Genomic DNA, 21,770 nt, shown 5'->3' with positions numbered 1-21,770 from the left:
CGAGGGAGATGTCTTCCATTTTTAAAGAAAGGGGCTTCCCTTCCTCCACCATCCACTCTGCTCTCAAACACTTCTCCCCCATTTCACGCACATCTGCTCTCACTCCATCCTCCCGCCACTCCACTAGGAATAGGTTTCCCCTGGCCCTCACCTACTACCCCACCAGTCTCTGGGTCCAACATATTATCCTCCGTAACTTCTGCCACCTCCAACGAGATCCCACCACTAAGCACATCTCCCCCCCCTCCCCTCCCGCTTTCTGCAGGGATCGCTCCCTATGTGACTCCCTTGTCCATTCATTCCCCCCCCCCCATCCCTCCCCACTGATCTCCCTCCTGGCACTTATCCGTGTAAGCGGAACAAGTGCTACACATACCCTTACACTTCCTCCCTTACCACCATTCAGGGCCCCAGACAGTTCTTCCAGGTGAGGTGACACTTCACCTGTGAGTTGGCTGGGGTGATATACTGCGTCCGGTGCTCCCGATGTGGCCTTCTATATATTGGCGAGACTAGACGCAGACTGGGAGATCGTTTTGCTGAACACCTACGCTCTGTCCGCCAGAGAAAGCAGTGGCCACACATTTTAATTCCACGTCCCATTTCCATTCTGATACGTCTATCCACTGCCTCCTCTACTGTAAAGATGAAGCCACACTCAGGTTGTAGAAACAACACCTTATATTCCGTCTGGGTAGCCTCCAACCTGAAGGCATGAACATTGACTTCTCAAACTTCCGCTAAGGCCCCACCTCCCCCTCGTACCCCATCCGTTATTTATTTATATACACACATTCTTTCTCTCTCTCCTTTTTCTCCCTCTGTCCCTCTGACTGTACCCCTTGCCCATCCTCTGGGTCCCGTCCCCCCCACTTCTCCCTGGGCCTCCTGTCCCATGATCTTCTCATATCTCTTTTGCCAATCAACTGTCCAGCTCTTGGCTCCATCCCTCCCCCTCCTGTCTTCTCCTATGATTTTGGATCTCCCCTCCCCCTCCCACTTTCAAATCTCTTACTACCTCTTCCTTCAGTTAGTCCCGACGAAGGGTCTCGGTCCGAAATGTCGACTGTACCTCTTCCTAGAGGTGCTGCCTGGCCTGCTGCGTTCACCAGCAACTTTGATGTGTGTTGCTTGAATTTCCAGCATCTGCAGAATTCCTCGTTTTTGCCAAGAGAAAAACATTGCTTTTCAGCAGCAGGGAAGGTGAGAGAGATGGGTAGAGGAAAAGAAATATCTCTGATTGTGCAGGACGAGACAACTGAGTAGAATGAAGGAATGTATCATCCTGACTTGTACCAAGTGTATTCTTGTACTTTGTGCTGATGTACCATTTTCTGGGTGAGATGAGGAACATACATATATATATATATATACACATACACATACATACACAAACACACACACACACACACACACACACACACACTTTAAGGTCGATGTTAAATGCTGCTTTGCAATATTCGAGTATACTGGCCAACATTTGCTATTCTACTAACGCACTGAAATTGATTCCCTGAAAATTGTTTTTCTTGCATTCTAACTGGTTGTCAAACTTAATTCATTAGATTAAAGATACTTGGTGGCAAAAAGGTCATAAGATTATAAAATTGCAGTGTAAACATTGGTAACCTTTCAAACAACTGCTTTCAGTAGATATTGTCCTATTTCTTTGGCAAGGACATAATAATTCAAAGCAGTTTTACTGATCTTCATTTCTCTCCTGAAGTCAGAATTTGAAATATTTCATCTCCCTATAGTGATTTTGATAAATATATCCTTTTTTTATTTACAGATATCAATTTTTAGAAGAAGCATTTCAAAACCAAAAAATTATTATTGAAACTTTAATGGCCAAACTTCAAGAAAAGAAGAATTATGTGCAGTATGCAGCTAGCCAAGTTCAGAACAGGTATGTTCAGCTTATCAAATACTGCAGTCATGATTGTGCCTGATAAATTACTGCTTTATTTATTTATTTATTTCAATGCAGTCTTCTTGAGCTTGATGCTTTTGGGATAACTTACAGTAGTTCAGAATGAACGATACAGCTTCATCATGGTGTCTGTAACTTTTCATGCTCAAATACAGGGTCTGGTTTTTTTTATATATAAATAGTGCGAGTCTTCTGCCCAAAGTCTGTCAGTGTTGTACAGGCCTGCTTTTTGTGCTCGAGCACCATTATCTGAGTACTGTCAGTTCACTGCTGGTGAGCATGCTATGCTATCTGTGTCTTGGCGATAACATTTGAAACAATTAAAATATTACATGAAAGCATACATTTCATTGTATGTTTTTCTTGCCTAAGAAAGGATATGCTGGCATTGGAGAGTTTCCAGGAAAAGTTCAAGAATAATCTCAGAAATGAAAAGGTTTCATTTGCAATGTTTGAATGCTCTAAGCCTGTACTCATTGAGTTTAGAAGAATGAGGGAGAAATCTCATTGTAACCTATTGAATATTGAAAGGCCCAGATAGACTGGACATGGAGATGTTTTCAGTAGTGGGGGAGTCAAGGAATGGAGGGCACTGCCTCAGAATAGAAGGATGTTCCTTTAGAACATAGATTAAGAGGAAATTCTTTAGCCAAAGGGTGCTGAATCTGTGGAATTCATTGCCACAGATAGCTATGAAGGCCAAGTCATTGGGTATATTTAAAGTGGAAATTCATAGGCTTCTGATTAGTCAGGGTGTCAAGGGTTATGAGGAGAAGGCAGGAGAATGGGGTTGAGGGGGATAATAGATCAGCCATGATGGAATGGTGCGGCAGACTTGATGGGCTCAACGGCCTAATTCTACTCCTGTGTCTTATGGTCTTGTACTTGGGGTCAGTATAACGTAGTTTTATTAAATTGATTCCAGAAATAGTGATTTTATTTTAAGGTACTGAGTAAGATTGACCTATCGAACTCATGTTTGTAGAAACGAGGTGATTTCATTGAGTGGTATAAGGTTTTGAAGGGAATCGCGTAAATGGTGAGGCTTTTTCCTGCATAGGGAACAATGCGCATGAAGATTCATTTAGGACTGAAGTGACAATTATTTTGTGAGGTTATAAAATTCTGGGACTTTCCAAATCAGAGCATTGTGGATGTTCAAATAATAATGTTTGAAGCTAAGACTAGTAGACCTTTGGGATTAATGGATCAGGCTCTTTGGTGATTATACAAGAAAATAGAGCTTTACTTTATTGTCACCGAACAATTGATACTAGAGCGTACAGTCATCATAGCGATCTTTGATTCTGCGCTTTGCACTCCCTTGAGTACAAATCGATAGTAAATACTAAAAATTTAAATTATAATTCATAAATAGAAAATAGAAAAGGGTAAGTAAGGTAGTGCAAAAAAACCGAGAGGCGGGTCCGGATATTTGGAGGGTACGGCCCAGATCAGGCTCAGGATCCGTTCAGCAGTCTTACCACAGTTGGAAAGAAGCTGTTCCCAAATCTGGCCGTACGAGTCTTCAAGCTCCTGAGCCTTCTCCCAGAGGGAAGAGGGAAGAAAAGTGTGCTGGCTGGGTGGATCGTGTCCTTGATTATCCTGGCAGCACTGCTCCGACACCGTGTGGTGTAAAGTGAGTCCAAGGATGGAAGACTGGTTTGTGTGATGTGCTGAGCTGTGTTCACGATCTTCTGCAGCTTCTTCTGGTCTTGGGTAGGACCACTTCCATACCAGGTTGTGATGCACCCTAGAAGAATGCTTTCTGCAGTGCATCTATAAAAATTAGTGAGGGTTTTAGGGGACGGACCAAATTTCTTTAGCTTTCTCAGGAAGTAAGGGTGCTGGTGGGCCTTTGTGGCAGTGGACTCTGCTTGGTTGGACCAAGTCAAGTCAAGCTAAGTGGTGATTATAGATTATCAGCTCATTTTGTACCTTGTACAATTTTCTTGGAAAAAAATTTTAATTAGCGGTAAAATTTCTTTGCCTAGTGATATTGGTGCTGTCAAATTGATGTTGAAGGTATATTGGAAGGAAAGGAATATTTGGTCATTTTGCAGGAAAGTGGAATTAATCGAAATGCTGTAGAACAAATGCAAGTTAAATGACTTGAAACATTTAGATAAACAGTGAATCAAACATAGAAACATAGAAACTGAAAACCTACAGCGCAGTACAGGCCCTTAAGCCCACAAAGTTGTGCCAAACATGTCCCTACCTTAGAAATTACTAGGCTTACCCATAGCCCTCTATTTTCCTAAGCTCCATGTACCTATCCAAAAGTCGCTTAAAAGACCCTATCGTATCCACCTCCACCACCGTTGCCGGCAGCCCATTCCATGCACTCACCACTCTCTGAGTGAAAAAAAACTTACCCCTGACATCTCCTCTGTACCTACTCCCCAGCACCTTAAACTTGTGTCCTCTTGTGGCAACCATTTCATCCCTGGGAAAATCCTTTCTACATATCTTAATGAAGAACGGAATGAAGCTATATAAGAAAATGTTTCACAATTAATGTTCACCAGCCTCCAGTCAGAATGTACCTTTAACCTTCAATGATAGGAACCAGTTATTGGTTCCCACCATTGAGTCAATTTTGAATCCACCTCACTCGCTGCCCCTGAATCCCATTTGACCTAACATTCCACATCAACCTGCAGGCAGGGCTTTGTCAAAAATCTTAATGGCCTTAAAGTCCATACAGACAATATCCTCTGTCCTTTTTGTTACCTCTTTGGAAAAACTCCAAAAGATTGTCAAACATAATCAAGTTTGCAGTTGTTGTTAGATCTTCCTAGAATTAGACAATTAGCTTTCAACTTCAAATTATTGCTTGTTTTCTTTGCACTTAATGAATAGTTCTATCAGTAAGCTCAATTGTTTAAACTATTCTAGGGTAAAACAGAATCTTACATTCCTTTTGAATCCTTACTCTTAATTTTTCCTTTGGCTCCTCCCACTTCCTCCAAACTAAAGGTGCAGCTATGGGCACATGTATGGGTCCTAACTATGCCTGCCTTTTTGTTGGCTTTGTGGAACAATCTATGTTCCAAACCTATTCTGGTATCTGTCCCCCAATTTTCCTTCGCTACATCAACGACTGCATTGGTGCTGCTTCCTGCACGCATGCTGAGCTCGTTGACTTCATTAACTTTGCCTCCAACTTTCACCCTGCTCTCAAGTTTACGTGGTCCATTTCTGACATCTCCCTCCCCTTTCTAGATCTTTCTGTCTCTATCTCTGGAAACAGATGATCTACTGATGTCTACTGTAAGCCTACTGACTCTCACAGCTATCTGGACTATTCCTCTTCTCACCCTGTCTCTTGCAAAAATGCCATCCCCTTCTCGCAATTCCTCCGTCTCCGCCGCATCTACTCTCAGGATGAGGCTTTTCATTCCAGGACGAGGGAGATGTCCTCCTTTTTTAAAGAAAGGGGCTTCCCTTCCTCCACCATAAACTCTGCTCTCAAACGCATCTCCCCCATTTCACGCACATCTGCTCTCACTCCGTCCTCCCGCCACCCCACTAGGAATAGGGTTCCCCTTGTTCTCACCTACCACCCCACCAGCCTCCGGGTCCAACATATTATTTTCCATAACTTCCGCCACCTCCAACGGGATCCCACCACTAAGCACATCTTTCCCTCCCCCACTCTCTCTGCTTTCCGCAGGGATCGCTCCCTACGCGACTCCCTTGTCCATTTGTCTCCCCATCCCTCCCCACTGATTTCCCTCCTGGCACTTATCCTTGTAAGCAGAACAAGTGCTACACATGCCCTTACACTTCCTCCCTTACTACCATTCAGGGCCTCAGATAGTCCTTCCAGGTGAGGCGACACGTCACCTGTGAGTCAGCTGGGGTGATATACTGCGCCCGGTGCTCCTGATGTGGCCTTCTATATATTGGTGAGACCCGACGCAGACTGGGAGATCGTTTTGCTGAACACCTACACTCTGTCGGCCAGAGAAAGCAGGATCACCCAGTGGCCACACGTTTTAATTCCACGTCCCATTTCCATTCTGATATGTCTATCCACGGCCTCCTCTACTGTAAGGATGAAGCCACCCTCAGGTTGGAGGAACAGTCTCCAACCTGATGGCATGAACACTGACTTCTCAAACTTCCGCTAATGCCCCACCTCCCCCTTGTACCCCATCCATTATTTATTTATATACACACGTTCTTTTTCTCCCTCTGTCCCTCTCACTATACCCCTTGTCCATCCTCTGGGGTTCTCCCCCCCCCCTTTTCTTTCATCCTGAGCCTCCTGTCCCATGATCATCTCATATCCCCTTTGCCAATCATCTGTCCAGCTCTTGGCTCCATCCCTCCCCCTACTGTCTTCTCCTATGATTTTGAATCTCCCCCTCCCCCTCCCACTTGCAAATCTCTTACTAGCTCTTCTTTCAGTTAGTCCTGACGAAGGGTCTCGGCCCGAAACATCGACTGTACCTCTTCCTGGAGATGCTGCCTGGCCTGCTGCGTTCACCAGCAACTTTGATGTGTGTTGCTTGAATTTCCAGCATCTGCAGAATTCCTCGCGTTTCCTTTTGAATTGATGTTTTGAAAATTAACTTTGTCCATATTTTTAGGTTAAATGAAGTCAATGATACGAATAAGAAAGTTGAGCACGATATTAAAGTTGCTATCTTCACTCTCATTAATGAGATAAACAAGAAGGGCAAGAACCTGCTGCAGCAATTAGAGGTAAGATGTAAATATTTGAGTATTGTGGTGATCTTTATATTGTGATTCTAACCCATTGCTCACTTTGACTAGTCTTTCTTTTCTACAGAATGTAACAAAGGAAAGACAGATAAAGTTACTGCAGCAGCAGCAGGATGTTACCAGTCTTGCTAGACAGGTGGAACATGTAATGAATTTTGCAAAGTGGGCTATCTCCAGTGGAAGCAGTACAGCACTACTTTACAGCAAGCGTTTGGTAAGGCAGTTGAAATCGTATAATATTGCATCTGGGATCAAAGGACTTAACGTTCTTGGAATGGAGAGACCAAATTTCAATTTTGAAAAAAGTAAATGCTGGCTTAGACCAATTGTAGGGGTCTTATTTTTTTGTTCTATAAAATTCTGTGCAATCCTGGGACCAGAATAAAATTAAAGTTTCTCATGGAGTAAATTATTTCAAGTAACAAACTTGATGTTCATGGTTTGAATAGTCATAAATTGAATTGAGTAATACTTGATCCTTTAAGAGAATTCCTGAAATGATCAAGAAATATAACGTACCACACTATACTCACTCTGTTGTTTCTCACTTCTTATAAGGTTTACTGTCTTGGGTGTAGGTTTTGATGCCTCATCTTGCTGAGGAACCTTAAGATTGGAAATTAAGATTCGTATCTTAATATGGTGGAATTCTTCATTAACATGGAGAGTGACGTAGTTAATTCAGAAACAAAGGTTCTGAACTTAAAGAGGGGTAACTTTGAAGGTATGAGACATGAATTAGCTAAGATAGACTGGCAAATGACACTTCAAGGATTGACGGTGGATATGCAATGGCAGGCATTTAAAGGTTGCATGGATGAACTACAACAATTGTTCATCCCAGTTTGGCAAAAGAATAAATCAAGGAAGGTAGTGCACCCGTGGCTGACAAGAGAAATTAGGGATAGTATCAATTCCAAAGAAGTAGCATACAAATTAGCCAGAGAAAGTGGCTCACCTGAGGACTGGGAGAAATTCAGAGTTCAGCAGAGGAGGACAAAGGGCTTAATTAGGAAGGGGAAAAAAGATTATGAGAGAAAACTGGCAGAGAACATAAAAACGGACTGTAAAAGCTTTTATAGATATGTAAAAAGGAAAAGACTGATAAAGACAAATGTAGGTCCCCTGCAAACAGAAACAGGTGAATTGATTATGGGGAGCAAGGACATGGCAGACCAATTGAATAATTACTTTGGTTCTGTCTTCACTAAGGAGGACATAAATAATCTTCCAGAAATAGTAAGGGACAGAGGGTCCAGTGAGATGGAGGAACTGAGCGAAATACATGTTAGTAGGGAAGTGGTGTTAGGTAAATTGAAGGGATTGAAGGCAGATAAATCCCCAGGGCCAGATGGTCTGCATCCCAGAGTGCTTAAGGAAGTGGCCCAAGAAATAGTGGATGCATTAGTGATAATTTTTCAAAACTCGTTAGATTCTGGACTAGTTCCTGAGGATTGGAGGGTGGCTAATGTAACCCCACTTTTTAAAAAAGGAGGGAGAGAGAAACCGGGGAATTATAGGCCGGTTAGCCTAACGTCGGTGGTGGGGAAACTGCTGGAGTCAGTTATCAAGGATGTGATAACAGCACATTTGGAAAGCGGTGAAATGATCGGACAAAGTCAGCATGGATTTGTGAAAGGAAAATCATGTCTGACGAATCTCATAGAATTTTTTGAGGATGTAACTAGTAGAGTGGATAGGGGAGAACCAGTGGATGTGGTATATTTGGATTTTCAAAAGGCTTTTGACAAGGTCCCACATAGGAGATTAGTGTGCAAACTTAAAGCACACGGTATTGGGGGTAAGGTATTGGTGTGGGTGGAGAATTGGTTAGCAGACAGGAAGCAAAGAGTGGGAATAAACGGGACCTTTTCAGAATGGCAGGCGGTGACTAGTGGGGTACCGCAAGGCTCAGTGCTGGGACCCCAGTTGTTTACAATATATATTAATGACTTGGATGAGGGAATTAAATGCAGCATCTCCAAGTTTGCGGATGACACAAAGCTGGGTGGCAGTGTTAGCAGTGAGGAGGATGCTAAGAGGATGCAGGGTGACTTGGATAGGTTGGGTGAGTGGGCAAACTCATGGCAGATGCAATTTAATGTGGATAAATGTGAAGTTATCCACTTTGGTGGCAAAAATAGGAAAACAGATTATTATCTGAATGGTGGCCGATTAGGAAAAGGGGAGGTGCAACGAGACCTGGGTGTCATTATACACCAGTCATTGAAAGTGGGCATGCAGGTACAGCAGGCGGTGAAAAAGGCGAACGGTATGCTGGCATTTATAGCGAGAGGATTCGAGTACAGGAGCAGGGAGGTACTACTGCAGTTGTACAAGGCCTTGGTGAGACCACACCTGGAGTATTGTGTGCAGTTTTGGTCCCTTAATCTGAGGAAAGACATCTTTGCCATAGAGGGAGTACAAAGAAGGTTCACCAGATTGATTCCTGGGATGGTAGGTCTTTCATATGAAGAAAGGCTGGATGAACTGGGCTTGTACTCGTTGGAATTTAGAAGATTGAGGGGGGATCTGATTGAAATGTATAAGATCCTAAAGGGATTGGACAGGCTAGATGCGGGAAGATTGTTCCCGATGTTGGGGAGGTCTAGAACGAGGGGTCACAGTTTGAGGATAGAGGGGAAGCCTTTTAGGACCGAGGTTAGGAAAAACTTCTTCACACAGAGAGTGGTGAATCTGTGGAATTCTCTGCCACAGCAAACTGTTGAGGCCAGTTCATTAGCTATGTTTAAAAGGAAGTTAGATATGGCCCTTGTGGCTACAGGGGTCAGGGGGTATGGAGGGAAGGCTGAGTTCTGAGTTGGATGATCAGCCATGATCATAATAAATGGCGGTGCAGGCTCGAAGGGCCGAATGGCCTACTCCTGCACCTATTTTCTATGTTTCTATGTATTCTGTGTGAGTCACGATTGCATGTCTGGATAATAGATGTACTGGAAATTGCAATCAGGTTAGAGGAAAAATATTAGGCCCATCAACAATGTTTTGTCCAGAAGGCTTAGCACAGTGCTTTATAGTTCCAGCGACTTGGGTTCCATTTCCTGCCGCTATCTGTAGGGGTTTGTACGTTCTCCCTGTGACCGTGTGGGTTTCTTCTGGTTGCTCGAGTGCCTCCCACAGTCCAAAGACGTACCACTTTTTAGGTTAATTGGTCATTGTAAATTGCCTTGTGATTATGGTAGGGTTAAATCATGGGTTGCTGGGTGGTGTGGCTGGAAGGGCCTATTCTGTGCTGTATCTCAATAGATAAAATGAAACAAAACTTAGAGCTAATAGGAAACCCCATTTTGATCTTCTATTAACGTCTGTTTCCATCTCAGTTTAAAAGACCATATTACACAGGTGCTTAGGCCATGGCCTTGGGCTGCAATGATAGAGTCAGGTTTTCTTCATTGTTATGAAGAAGCTGTTTGTTTTTAACTTGTTTCATAACATTCCAAAACTCACTACATGTATTCAGATATTACCTGCTCTAGATGAACCTGGCTGGGGTTTGATACTGTGAGCTTTTTCCCCAGTTTCCCCGTATAGCTTTCTGAGTCAGTGTGTTTTTGCCATTGGTCATCTTATGAGGCACCTTTTTATACATTCCTTTGTGTACCTCCTAGGCATGCTTTGAATTTACAACCAATTGCACAGCTAAGAGTTAATTTGTTTTTTCACAAGTGTGGGTTTCTTGAATTTCTTCAAATTCCTGCTAGCATCATTCCATAAACACTTCCACAAAGTGTGTAATTTTCAGTGTGTTTCTTTGTAGTAGATCATCCTTGTCTATTTTTTTTAAACTATATTCAGGGATAAGAGGATGGATAACAATCTCAACTGAAAACCTGTCTCACTTTGTTCCCGCACAGACATTAACCAGATGTTCTGTGTGATGTTCCCTCACACTGTCTCATTTCATACAGACCAGTTCTGTTTCTAGTCCTACTTAGAATTTTGGCTGAAAAGATTGAAGGATGGGCAGAACAAAGGGAATATCTCTGGTTGAGACCATCTTTCATCTGACATTTTGTAGCCTTACAGAATCAATGTTAAATTGATAATTTACATAACTTACTCTTTCTGTTTGTCAGAACTAGCAACTTCTGCCTCTGTTTTTCTCCTCTAATCTAGTTTCACCAGCTAGGCATGTCCCATAGCCCTTTTATTAGCAATATGACAAAGACAGGGTGTAATCAATCTGTCAGCTGCATGAATTTATTTGGCCTTGTCCGTTCAAAGGTGTTCCCTTTGTTACCCTATCCCTTCTCTTGGGGACCTAATACATTGTGCTTTGCCTGACTGAAAAAAGCTGCAGTGGCCTTATTGAATTGCTAGCAGGCACACACAAGTAAGGATTTATCAAGAAAAGTGGCATTGCTTTAAACATTGTTTTCCATCCCCATAATTTCTTTAACTTGACATCAAAAATCACATATATCAAGCATCTTCTGCCTTTGCATTTGAACTTATTTTTACGTTCTGCATGGAGGTCGGAGACCAGTGGTGTGCCTCAGGGATCTGTTCTGGGACCCTTACTCAGCATGATTTTTATAAATGATCTGGATGAGGAAGTGGAGGGATGGGTTAGTAAATTTGCTGATGACACAAAGGTTGGGGGTGTTGTGGATAGTGTGGACGGCTGTCAGCGGTTACAGCGGGACATTGAAAGGATGCAAAACTGGGCTGAGAAGTGGCAGATGGAGTTCAAACCAAATAAGTGTGAGGTGGTTCATTTTGGTAGGTCAAATAGGTCATCGTGCCCGACGCTGGCCCCCTAGGCCTGAGTCGACGTTAGTAGTAGTAAATATAATGGCAGAATATAGCACTAGTGGTAAGACTCTTGGCAGTGTGGAGGATCAGAGGGATCTTGGGGTCCGAGTCCATAGGACACTCAAAGCTGCTACACAGGTTGACTCTGTGGTTAAGAAGGCATACGGTGTATTCACCTTTATCAGTCGTGGGATTTAGTTTAGGAGCTGAGAGGTAATGTTGCAGCTATATAGGACCCTGGTCAGACCCCACTTGGAGTACTGTGCTCAGTTCTGGTCGCTCCACTAGAGGAAGGATGTGGAAACCATGGAAAGAGTGCAGAGGAGATTTACAAGGATGTTGCCTGGATTGGGGAGCATGCCTTATGAGAATAGGTTGAGTGAACTTGGCCTTTTCTCCTTGGAGCGACAGAGGATGAGAGGTGACCTGATAGAGGTGTACAAGATAATGAGAGGCATTGATCGTGTGGATAGTCAGAGGCTTTTCCCCAGGGCTGAAATGGCTAGCATGAGAGGGCATAGTTTTAAGGTGCTTGGAAGTAGATAAAGAGGAGATGTCAGGGGTCATTTTTTTTTACACAGAGAGTGGTGAGTGCGTGGAATAGGCTGCTGGTGGTGGGGGCGGAAATGATAGGATCTTTTAAGAGATTCCTGGATGGCTACGTGGAGCTTAGAAAAATAGAGGGCTATGGGTAAAGTCTATGTAGTTCTAAGGTAAAGACATGTTCAGCACAGCTTTGTGGGCCGAAGGGCCTGTATTGTGCTGTAGGTTTTCTGTGTTTCTATGTAACACTTAAAGCACTATTTCTGTTGAGTTGTTTACCTGCAGACATTCAATGCTTCACATTGTGCACAAAATTTTTGGTGCTAGTTTTATATTCTGTGGTTCAAGTAATTATGCCAACCTGATGATTAAGCAATGGATATCTGAATGAGCAGAACAGCTAAATATTAACTTTGTGCAAGGGACGTCTAGCAGATTATGCATACAGCTCTGCAGATACTAAGCAAATACTAGCTTTTGAAGAGTAAGCTCCCACAGTATTTTTTATTAATCATTGGTGTTCACAGTGGGAGCTTCCCTTTTACAAATCTACTGTTATGTCATTCCCTAATTTCACAGAATGAAATGCAGTTTGGTTATAGTGTTTCCATATGTAATTTAGAATTTGGTGAAAATGGGGGTTGCTTTGCCAAATCAATAAGAGGAGATGCAAACTTTTGAAAATAAGATTATTGAGTCCTATTGATACAGTAATTAATTGATTAGTCTATGAAGCATTCTGTCAACTCAATTTACCACTATTAAATCATGAAAGTTTTAGACATGATTCACTGCAAAATGTTCTTTACAGGCAATGCAATACTTTTGCAGTACCACTGTGTGTCATATAATGGAAAATTGATTCAGCTTCTGAACATTTTTCAGCAGACAAGCACTTCAGGTCTTGTGTTATTGCCTGAGAAAATAGATCAGCCTGAAGAACTTAGTGAACAGTTATTTTCTGCTTCCTACTGAATCTCATTGAGGCCAAAATTAAGTTAATTTGATTCACTGTACATACTTTTATTTTTAAAAAAATGGCAGTGAGCAATTTGTATAATGTGGACATTGGGACCAGGCAGTATGCTGGCTGCAATGCTGAAGACTTGCAATCCAAAATTAGCCAAACTGTCGAAGTACAATTACAAGATTGGCATCTACCCAACGGTGTGGAACATTGCCCAGATAGGGCTTCTGCAGGAAGCAGGACAAACTCAATTAACTTACTTCTGCTCCATTAGTCTATTAAATCATCAACAAAGTGTGAATCTGCTGGGGTCATTTATTGTGTCTGGTGCTCCCGATGCAGCCTTCTCTACATTGCTGAGACTCGTCATAGATTGGGGTACAGCTTCATCAAGCACCTCTGCTCCATCTGCCAGAAGTGGAACTTCCCAGTAGTCAAACATTTTTAATCTAGATTCCCGTGCGACATGTCAGTCCATGGTCCCTTCTTATGCCAAGATGAGGCCACCTTTGAGGTGGAGGAGCAACACCTTGTTTTCCATCTTTGCAGTCTCCATGAATATTGATTTCTCCTTCTGGTTTAAAAAAAATCTCTCCTCCTCCCCCCCCCCCTAAATTTCCCCATTCTGTCTGACCTTCTACCTTTTCTCACTTGACTATCACCTCCCCTGGGTCTTCCCCTTCTTCCCTTTCTCCCACAGTTCATTCTCCTCTCCTATCAGATTCCTCCTTCTCCAGTCTTGACCTTTCTCACCCACCTGGCTTCACCCATTACCTTCCAGTTAGCCGCTGCCTGCTTCCTCCATCTTTTTATTATTACGTCTTCCCCCTTCCTTCTCAGTCCTGAAGAAGGGTATCTGCCCTTCATCTCCATAGATGCTGCCTGATTTACAAAGTTCCTCCAGCATTTTGTGTGTGCTGCTCTGGATTTCCAGCATCTTGTGCTTGTGGTGGGGAAGTTGTTAACAGCTCTCTTAAGCAACAGAGGTACATATAACCTGACATAGTCATGGTACAAATGTGGACAAAAGCTTGACATAGAGGTGAGTTGAAAGCGACTGCCCATATGATGGTGCTTGACTTGAGTGTGGCATTGAGGAACTTTGGTAAAGTTGAATTTAGTGTTAATTGAGGGGGATAAACCCATTTACAGGAATCTTGCCTCACAAAGAAGTGCCTATGGTTGTAGGACAAGCATTTCTATTCCCAGATATGGTTGCAGGTGCACCCAGAAGGGTTTTGCTTGTTTCATTCATTGAGGGCAGAAGTGGAGATTATTAATTATGGTGCTACAAATTTCTCAAATGAAACAGTCCATTCCAGCATGTAGCAAAAATTACACTACAATCAGATATGGGTATGGACTTAATGGTAAAGATAACTCAATGCCAGCAATAAATGTTAAACACTTACCCATTGCTTAGCACATGTTTTGGGTCACCCAGATTAGAAAAGTTGAAGAGCTGGAGACCAGTAGAAATCAGAGGGTGAGCAGTGAGAGAATTGTTTCACAGAACTCTTGTCACAGAGAAGAGGAAAGCTTAAAATATCACCATCATACGAAGGTTGTCCTCTAAGTCTCTCACCACCCAGACCTAGAACCATATTACATTTCCTTTGCTGCTGGACTTAATTCCTGAGAATCCCTGGCTCGCCATTAGGGGAGTACTTCAACAAGAAGATCCACAGCAGTTCCAAGAAAATATCTCACTGTCACCACCTACAGGACCAGGGATAGAAAATGATTGACAGTCCATTTTGTACCATAGATCAGTTTTAAAGTCCTACTGACATTCTCGTTCAAATTCTTTACAATGGTGCTCTGTCATTGTGATCTTATGTAAAGACTGAATGCTAATATGGAATTATTAGCACATGGGGTAGGTAAAAATGTTTCATCAGAAATATTTTACATGAATTTTTACTCTTTGAAAGTAATTATGGCATCAGAGTATCTTGATTATTCAGAACTCTCAGACCATGCTTTTTTCCCCCACCAGTGGAGTGAAGGTTGTGCAATAGCAATTGAATGAATCAGTTAAGTTCGATCTCCTTTTCTGATGTATACTGGCTGAGGATTCACCAAGTATATTCCATAGTGAAAATCCTTTTTTTAAAAAAAATATCAGCTGATTGTGGAAATCTAAAACACAAACACAATGCTGGAAATGCTCAGCAGGTCATTGAACCTGCATTAGAGAACATGTCTTAGAAGGAAAGATTGAGTGAGCTAGGGCTTTTGTCATTGGAGCGAAGGAGGATGAGAGGTGACTCAGTGGAGTTGTGTAAGATAAGAAGCATTGATAAAGTGGGCAGCTAGCACCTTTCTCCCCCAGGGCTTTATCTTCTGATGAAAGATCTCTAGCTGAAACAATAACTTAGTTTCTCTTCCCATAGATACAGCTCAACTAGCTGAGTATTTCTAGCATCTTCTGTTTGTGTTTTTTGTGTGCAGTTGTGCATGAGGGATACAGAACGAAAGCGATAAATTCCTGCTACATTTGCTGTTAATCTTGGTCTCAAATGCCTCCTTGTGCAATGGGACCATTGATTACTCACCTGCAGACCCCGGTCAGTTTGGATTAGCAAAAACACCTCTACGATCTCCATCAGTACAGGTGCACTACAAAGATGTGTGCTTATCCCCCTCCTCTACTCGCTTTACACTTATGCCTGTGTGACTAAACACAGCTCCAATGCCACATTAAAGTCTGCTGATGACACCACTGTCAATAGTGTTGATGAATCAGCATATAGGAGGGAGATTGAAAATCTGGCTGAGTGTTGCCATAACAATAACCTCTTACTTGATCTGATTATTGACTTCAGAAGAAGAAAACCTGAGGTCCATGAGCCAATTCTAATCGGAGGTGGAGAGGGTCAGCAAACTTTATATTCCTCTGTGTTATTTGGAAGGATTTGTCCTGGACCCAACTCTAATTATGAAGAAAGCACAGCAGCACCTCTACTTCCTTGGGAGTTGCTGAGATTCGGAATGACATTTAAAACTGACAAACCTCAATAGATATGTACTGCAGAGTATGTTGACTGGCTGCATTGCAGCCGGATATGGAAACACCAATGCCCTTGAACAGAACATCCTACAAAAAGTAGTGGATACAGCCCTGTCTATCACGGGTAAAGCCCTCCCAAATGTTGAACCCATTTACATGAAATGCTGACACAGGAATGCAGCATCCATCATCAGGGGACCTCCCCACCACTCACCACCCAGGAAATGCTCCCTTCTCACTGTTGTCATCAGGAAGTAGGTACAGGAGCCTCAGGACTCACACCACCAGCTTCTGGAGTAGTTACTACCCGTCAATCATCGGGCTCTTGAATCAAAGGGGATAACTTTACTTGCCCTTGAAATTTTCCCACAACCAATGGACTCACTTTCAAGGACTCTTCATTTCATATTCTTGATATTTATGCTCATTTCTTTCTTTCTTTTTGTACTTGCACAGTTTTTTTCCTTCTGCACTCTAGTTGAACACCCAAGTTGGCCACTTTCATTGTTTCTGTTACGATTATTATTCTTTAGATTTATTGAGTATGCCCACAAGAAAATGAATTACAGGGTTGTAAATGGTGACATAAATGTACATTGATAATGAATTTACTTTGAACTTTGAGAAAACTGTATGAATTTTTTGTGCAACCTTGAGAAATATACTTGGGATTGTAAGTTCAGACCTTGATGTTAGGGTAGAACCAGTAGCGAAGATGATATGCTGAATCTCACTGCAAGTGCATACGATCTTCTGGTCACTGAAACTGCATTTCTGATCACTAGCTTTTGATTTCTCAATTTGCTGTTTTCTTTCAGCTTGTTATGTTACCTTGCATCTTATGTGCTTTTACTTTTCTATCTTCTGAATTCCTTGCTAATATCTGTGTATATTTAATCAAATATACCATTATTATTTACTCTTCTTGCTACCTCTTCATAAAATGCAATCAGTTTGATCAGATTCCATTTTTCTAAGCATAACTTGTCCTTGTCCCCATTAATTGTCCATGTTTAACTTTCCCCTTTAAATATGTTGTTGCATTTTTAAAAAATAATTTGCCAGCCACAGACTGATTAATGGGGTGCCTGTGAAAGGAATAAGCGTATCCTTTTATTATAATTTCAACAGTTGTCAAATAACTGTTTTACATTCCCACACACCAAACCTGTAGCTAGAGTATTGATCATCAGAGTGTGCTAATTTTGCCCGTTTAAGAGCTACATTTGCTTTCTCACTTTAACGTTAGAATTATCCACTAAGTACTCATTTGGATTGGGAGTCCGTTTTCCTTTCTAACAGTATCTACCTTCTGTCACTATTGCCTCTTGTATGTATAAAGTATCTTAGAATTTTCTTTAATTTTGCTCGCTAAGATTTTTTTAAATATCCCTTCTACCTGCCAAATGTCACTTCTGCATCCTTTATACTTTTGGAAATGTTGACACAATATTTTGTTGGAAATCCAGAGGAACATAAGCAAAATGCTGCAGGATCTCAGCAGGTCAGGCAGCATCTGTGGAAATGAACCAACAGTCGATGTTTTGGGCTAAGACCCTTCATCAGGACTGGAAGGGAAGGGGGGAAGATACCAGAATAAGGTGGGGGGAGGGCAAGAAGAACAGAAGGAGATAGGTGAAGCTAAGTGGGTGGGTAGGGAAGGGAATAAAGTAAGGTGATAATTGGAAAAGACAAAGGCTGGAGAAGGATTCTGATAGGGGAGGAGAGTGGACTATAGGAGAAAAGGAAGGAGGAGGTGATAGGCAGGCAAGGAGAAGACATGAGACCAATATTTGCTATGTTCCTTCTTAACCTTGACCCATGTTTTTGATCTTCCAATGCACTTCATGATTAAAAATTTTGATTATTATTCTATAACCACCCGTTTAAGCATAAAATTTTAGAAATGAGCCTGCAACTTCATTGCAAGCATTCTTATTCAATGTTTTTATAATTTACATTATTGTAGAGCAGTTCGCTATATTTTTTAAAATATGCACAATTTATTAACTCCCAACAGAGGATCTTTCTATCAGGAACTGTTATCTCGCATACTAATTTTTATACTATTTATGGAAAGGTAATTGAAAAGAGGTCATACAATGAAATTTGTTTTAGATCTATGGGCTGCTTTATTTTGCGTGAAGTAATTGAATAGTCATATTGTAGGTGCCACAGTAAAATCTGCATATTACTGTTTGATACTTTAATATATTAAACTACTGTTCACCTGCCCCAAATCTTGGAAAACAATTGCGATAAGATTGCTTATAATATTCACAGATCATTTTCAACAGTTTCATGGAACAAAAGGGGATGTAGATCCATTTCCAGTTTTGTGTGTAGAGTGTTGGCTTGAGCGATACATTCAGAGCTGTATGCCAGATTGAGACAATCCTTTTAAGGTGGAAACTGTGTTAGATGGGTTTTGTTCTCAGATCATCTGGCACATGCAAGTACATGATTTGTTTGGTATCCTATCTAAAGTCTTCAACATCCCAAGTGGCTTGTGGGAGCTGAATCTTTGTCATTTATTCTTGGCATTATAGAACTGACATAAATTAAATTGATAACCCTTCCAGGTGAAGTAATTAATTAATCCAGAGAGTAACTGACTTTTACCAAGTTTCACATAACAAGACTGGCCATAATGCAGTTCTTTCAGACATTTAATGTGGTGCCATCAACATGGTAAAACATTCAAAGGTACTTTATAGGAGCTTCTTCAAACAAAACTCAGTACATAAAGTGAAATGGAGCAATACAGCGTATATTAAGGCCTTAGGCCAAACAAGTCCATGCTCACCATGGTTCCCACCCAGCTCGATTGAATTTTCTAATTTTAGCTCTTGTCCCTCCAAGTCCTGCCCTTCCATGTACCTGCCCAAGTGTGTTTTAAATGATACAATTTCTTGAAAAAGTATTCAGCATCCAACCCTTTGCTCGCATAAGTGAGTATTGCAACCAGGGACTTAATCAATTTAACTGAGAATTTTTATTTGTGAATCACGTGTTCCTTCTTTTCCCCAAGAGTACAGCCCAAAAACAGGGAAAATTGTAAATCATGGAGAACTAAAAATTCAACAACTGAAATGTCAGCAGTTCAAAAGTATTCTTGCCCCTTTGCCCAGTACTTAGTTGAACCATGCCTTGTAGCTATTACAGCCAGTAGTTCTTTGGGATAAGTCTCTTTGATCAGGATGGAGGAGTTCAGGGACCAGGTGAGATCTTCGGAAATGTGGACACCAAGGAATTTGAAGCTTAATACATGCTCCACTACAGCTCCGTTGATGTAGATGGGGACATGTGTGTGTGGCTCCTAGCATGCCTGAATTGTTCTAAGTTGCATGCCATCTTGGTCAATGTCTCCCATCCATTACATAATGTACTGGGTGGGCACAGCAGTACATTCAGCCAGAGACTCATTCCTCTGAGATGCAGCACAGAGCGTCATAGGAAGTCATTCCTGCCTGTGGCCATCAAACTTTACAACTTCTCCCTTGGAGGGTCAGACACCCTGAGCCGATAGGCTGGTCCTGGATTTATTTTATAATTTACTGGCATAACTTACATATTACTATTTAACTATTTATCATTCTATAACTAATTATTATGGTGCAACTGTAATGAAAACCAGTTTCCCCCTGGCATCAATAAAGTATGACTATGACTGTGAAGTCCACAATGATCTCCTTGGCCCCCTGGGTGTTAAGGGCCAGGTTGTTGTCGGGACATCACGCGGCCGGGTGCTGGACCTCGTCCCTGTAGGCCGTCTCGTCATCCCCTCTGATCAGGCCAACCACTGTGGTGTCGCCTGTGAACTGTGAACTTGATTATAGAGTTAGAGCTATGTACAGGAACGCAGTCATAGGTGAAAGGGGAGTACAGAAGAGGGCTCAGCACACAGCCTTGAAGCACGCCGGTGTTCAGGGTGAGAGTGGAGGAGGAGAGGTTGTCTAACTTAACTGGGGTCTGTTAGTCAGGAGGTCCAAGGCCCAATTGCAGAGGGATGAGCTGATACCAAGCTGGCGAAGTTTGACGATCTGCTTGGAGGGGATCACGGTATTGAATGCCGAACTAAAGTCAATGAACAGCATTCTTACGCAAGAGTTGGGGCTGTCTAGGTGGGTCAGGACAGAGTGAAGTGCTGTGGAGATGGTGTCCTCTGTTGACCTGTTGGTGCGATAGGCAAATTGATGGGGGTCCAGTGTAGTGGGCAGACAGGATTTCAGATGTGATAGAACCAGTCTCTCAAAGCACTTTGCAATGATGGGGGTGAGTGCAACTGGACAGAAGTCATTCAGGCCTATGGCAGTTGGATGCTTTGCCACTGGCACGATGGTGGCGATCTTGAAGCTTGTGAGGACAACTGCCTGGGCTAGGGTCAGATTAAAAATATCCATGAAGACCCCGGCCAACTGCCCTGCACAGACTCTGAGCACACGGCCAGGTATTCCATCCTGACCAGCTGCCTTCTCTACATTCACCCTGCTCAGGAGGTGCAAAGTGAGAGAGGCAGTTCACCAGGTGGGGGATCCTCTTTGAGAGTGACCTCCTTGTTCTCTCGGTCAAGTGAGTGTAGAAGTAATTGAGCTCATCCGGGAGGGAAGCAGAGCTGGAAGGAGGCACAGTACTAGGTGGTTTGAAGTCTGTAATGACCTGTATGCCATGCCACATGCACCGGGGGTCCGAGGAGTTGAAATGCTCCTCAATTCTCTGTTTGTATATGTGTTTAGCCCGAGAGATTCCCCGCCTCAGGTTGGCCCTGGCTAAGCTGTAAGCCACCTTTGTGTAGACATGATCTACGGTTTTATTACCCGTTGTGCATGATACATTCTGGAAATGGCTTAATCCGTAAAGCAAGCAGGGTAGATCCAGAATAGATGATAAATGTGATTTCTGAGTAAGCCATATAGATCACCTATTCACTTGGATCAACCGAAAGAAATTTCATTTGAAATATTTAAAATTGCACATTTTTTAAGCAGAATTTCAGTTTTGCTTGACTGTTAAGAAAGACTGAATTTGCTGAGTAAGGTGAGCCAATCCAGAAGGAATGAAAATAGCAAACTGTTACAATTTTTATTTTTCAGATTACTTTTCAGTTGCGCCATATTCTTCGAGCACGTTGTGATCCGGTTCCAGCTGCTAATGGTGGCATGCGCTTTCACTGTGATCCTACATTCTGGGCAAAAAATGTGGTGAATCTAGGTACTGTATGTACTGTTGGCTTTGAGAATGTTGATCACTTTTCCTTGACTTTTTTTTCCCTTCAAACATGTATATCAGCTTGTGTAACATGTAATCCTTTTCAGAGATTAGAGTGTAAATCTTTTAAAATGAGTCTAAAAGCTTAAAACTCAAAAGATCTATACAAAGCGGTTAGATATGGTTATTCAAATTAAAGCAACAGACCAACTATATGCCCAGACCAATAGAATTTCAAAACCTTTTAAAGTAGTATATAATCAATTCACTTACCTCGGTATTACTGTAACAAGGAACTTTAAGCATCTTTTTTGAGAAAATTTTACTAATCTTTTAAATCATATAAATCAGAGTTTGGCACATTGGTCACCCCGTCCATGTCTCTGGTAGGTCGAATTAGTGTTGTTAAAATGTATATCCTTCCTAAATTTTTATACTTATTCCGATCTTTACCAATTTTTATTTCTAAAGCTTTTTTTGATTCGTTAGATTCTATTATTTCGTCCTATCTATGGAAAGGCAAATGTCCCAGACTTAATAAAGTTCACCTTCAAAAACCTAAAAGGGGAGGTGGTATGGCCTTGCCCAATTTT

General features: G+C 42.0%; 1 protein-coding gene across 2 annotated transcripts in view; it reads left to right on the top strand.

Moving 5' to 3' along the window:
- The window catches only part of trim33 (tripartite motif containing 33), a 220,895-nt gene that overhangs the window by 151,890 nt on the left and 47,235 nt on the right, over nt 1-21,770 (top strand). For both annotated transcript variants that reach the window (XM_063043735.1, XM_063043734.1), the window contains exons 5-8: nt 1,793-1,909; nt 6,535-6,649; nt 6,738-6,884; nt 21,063-21,180. In XM_063043735.1, the coding sequence (XP_062899805.1) occupies nt 1,793-1,909; nt 6,535-6,649; nt 6,738-6,884; nt 21,063-21,180 (497 nt within the window). The remainder of the gene's footprint in view (nt 1-1,792; nt 1,910-6,534; nt 6,650-6,737; nt 6,885-21,062; nt 21,181-21,770) is intronic.

The sequence above is a fragment of the Mobula hypostoma genome, chromosome 3 (assembly GCF_963921235.1).
Source record: "Mobula hypostoma chromosome 3, sMobHyp1.1, whole genome shotgun sequence".
Classification (NCBI taxonomy): Eukaryota; Metazoa; Chordata; class Chondrichthyes; order Myliobatiformes; family Myliobatidae; genus Mobula; species Mobula hypostoma.
The sequence above is the reverse complement of the archived record's forward strand: the minus strand, read 5'-3'. Positions and strand labels throughout refer to the sequence as shown.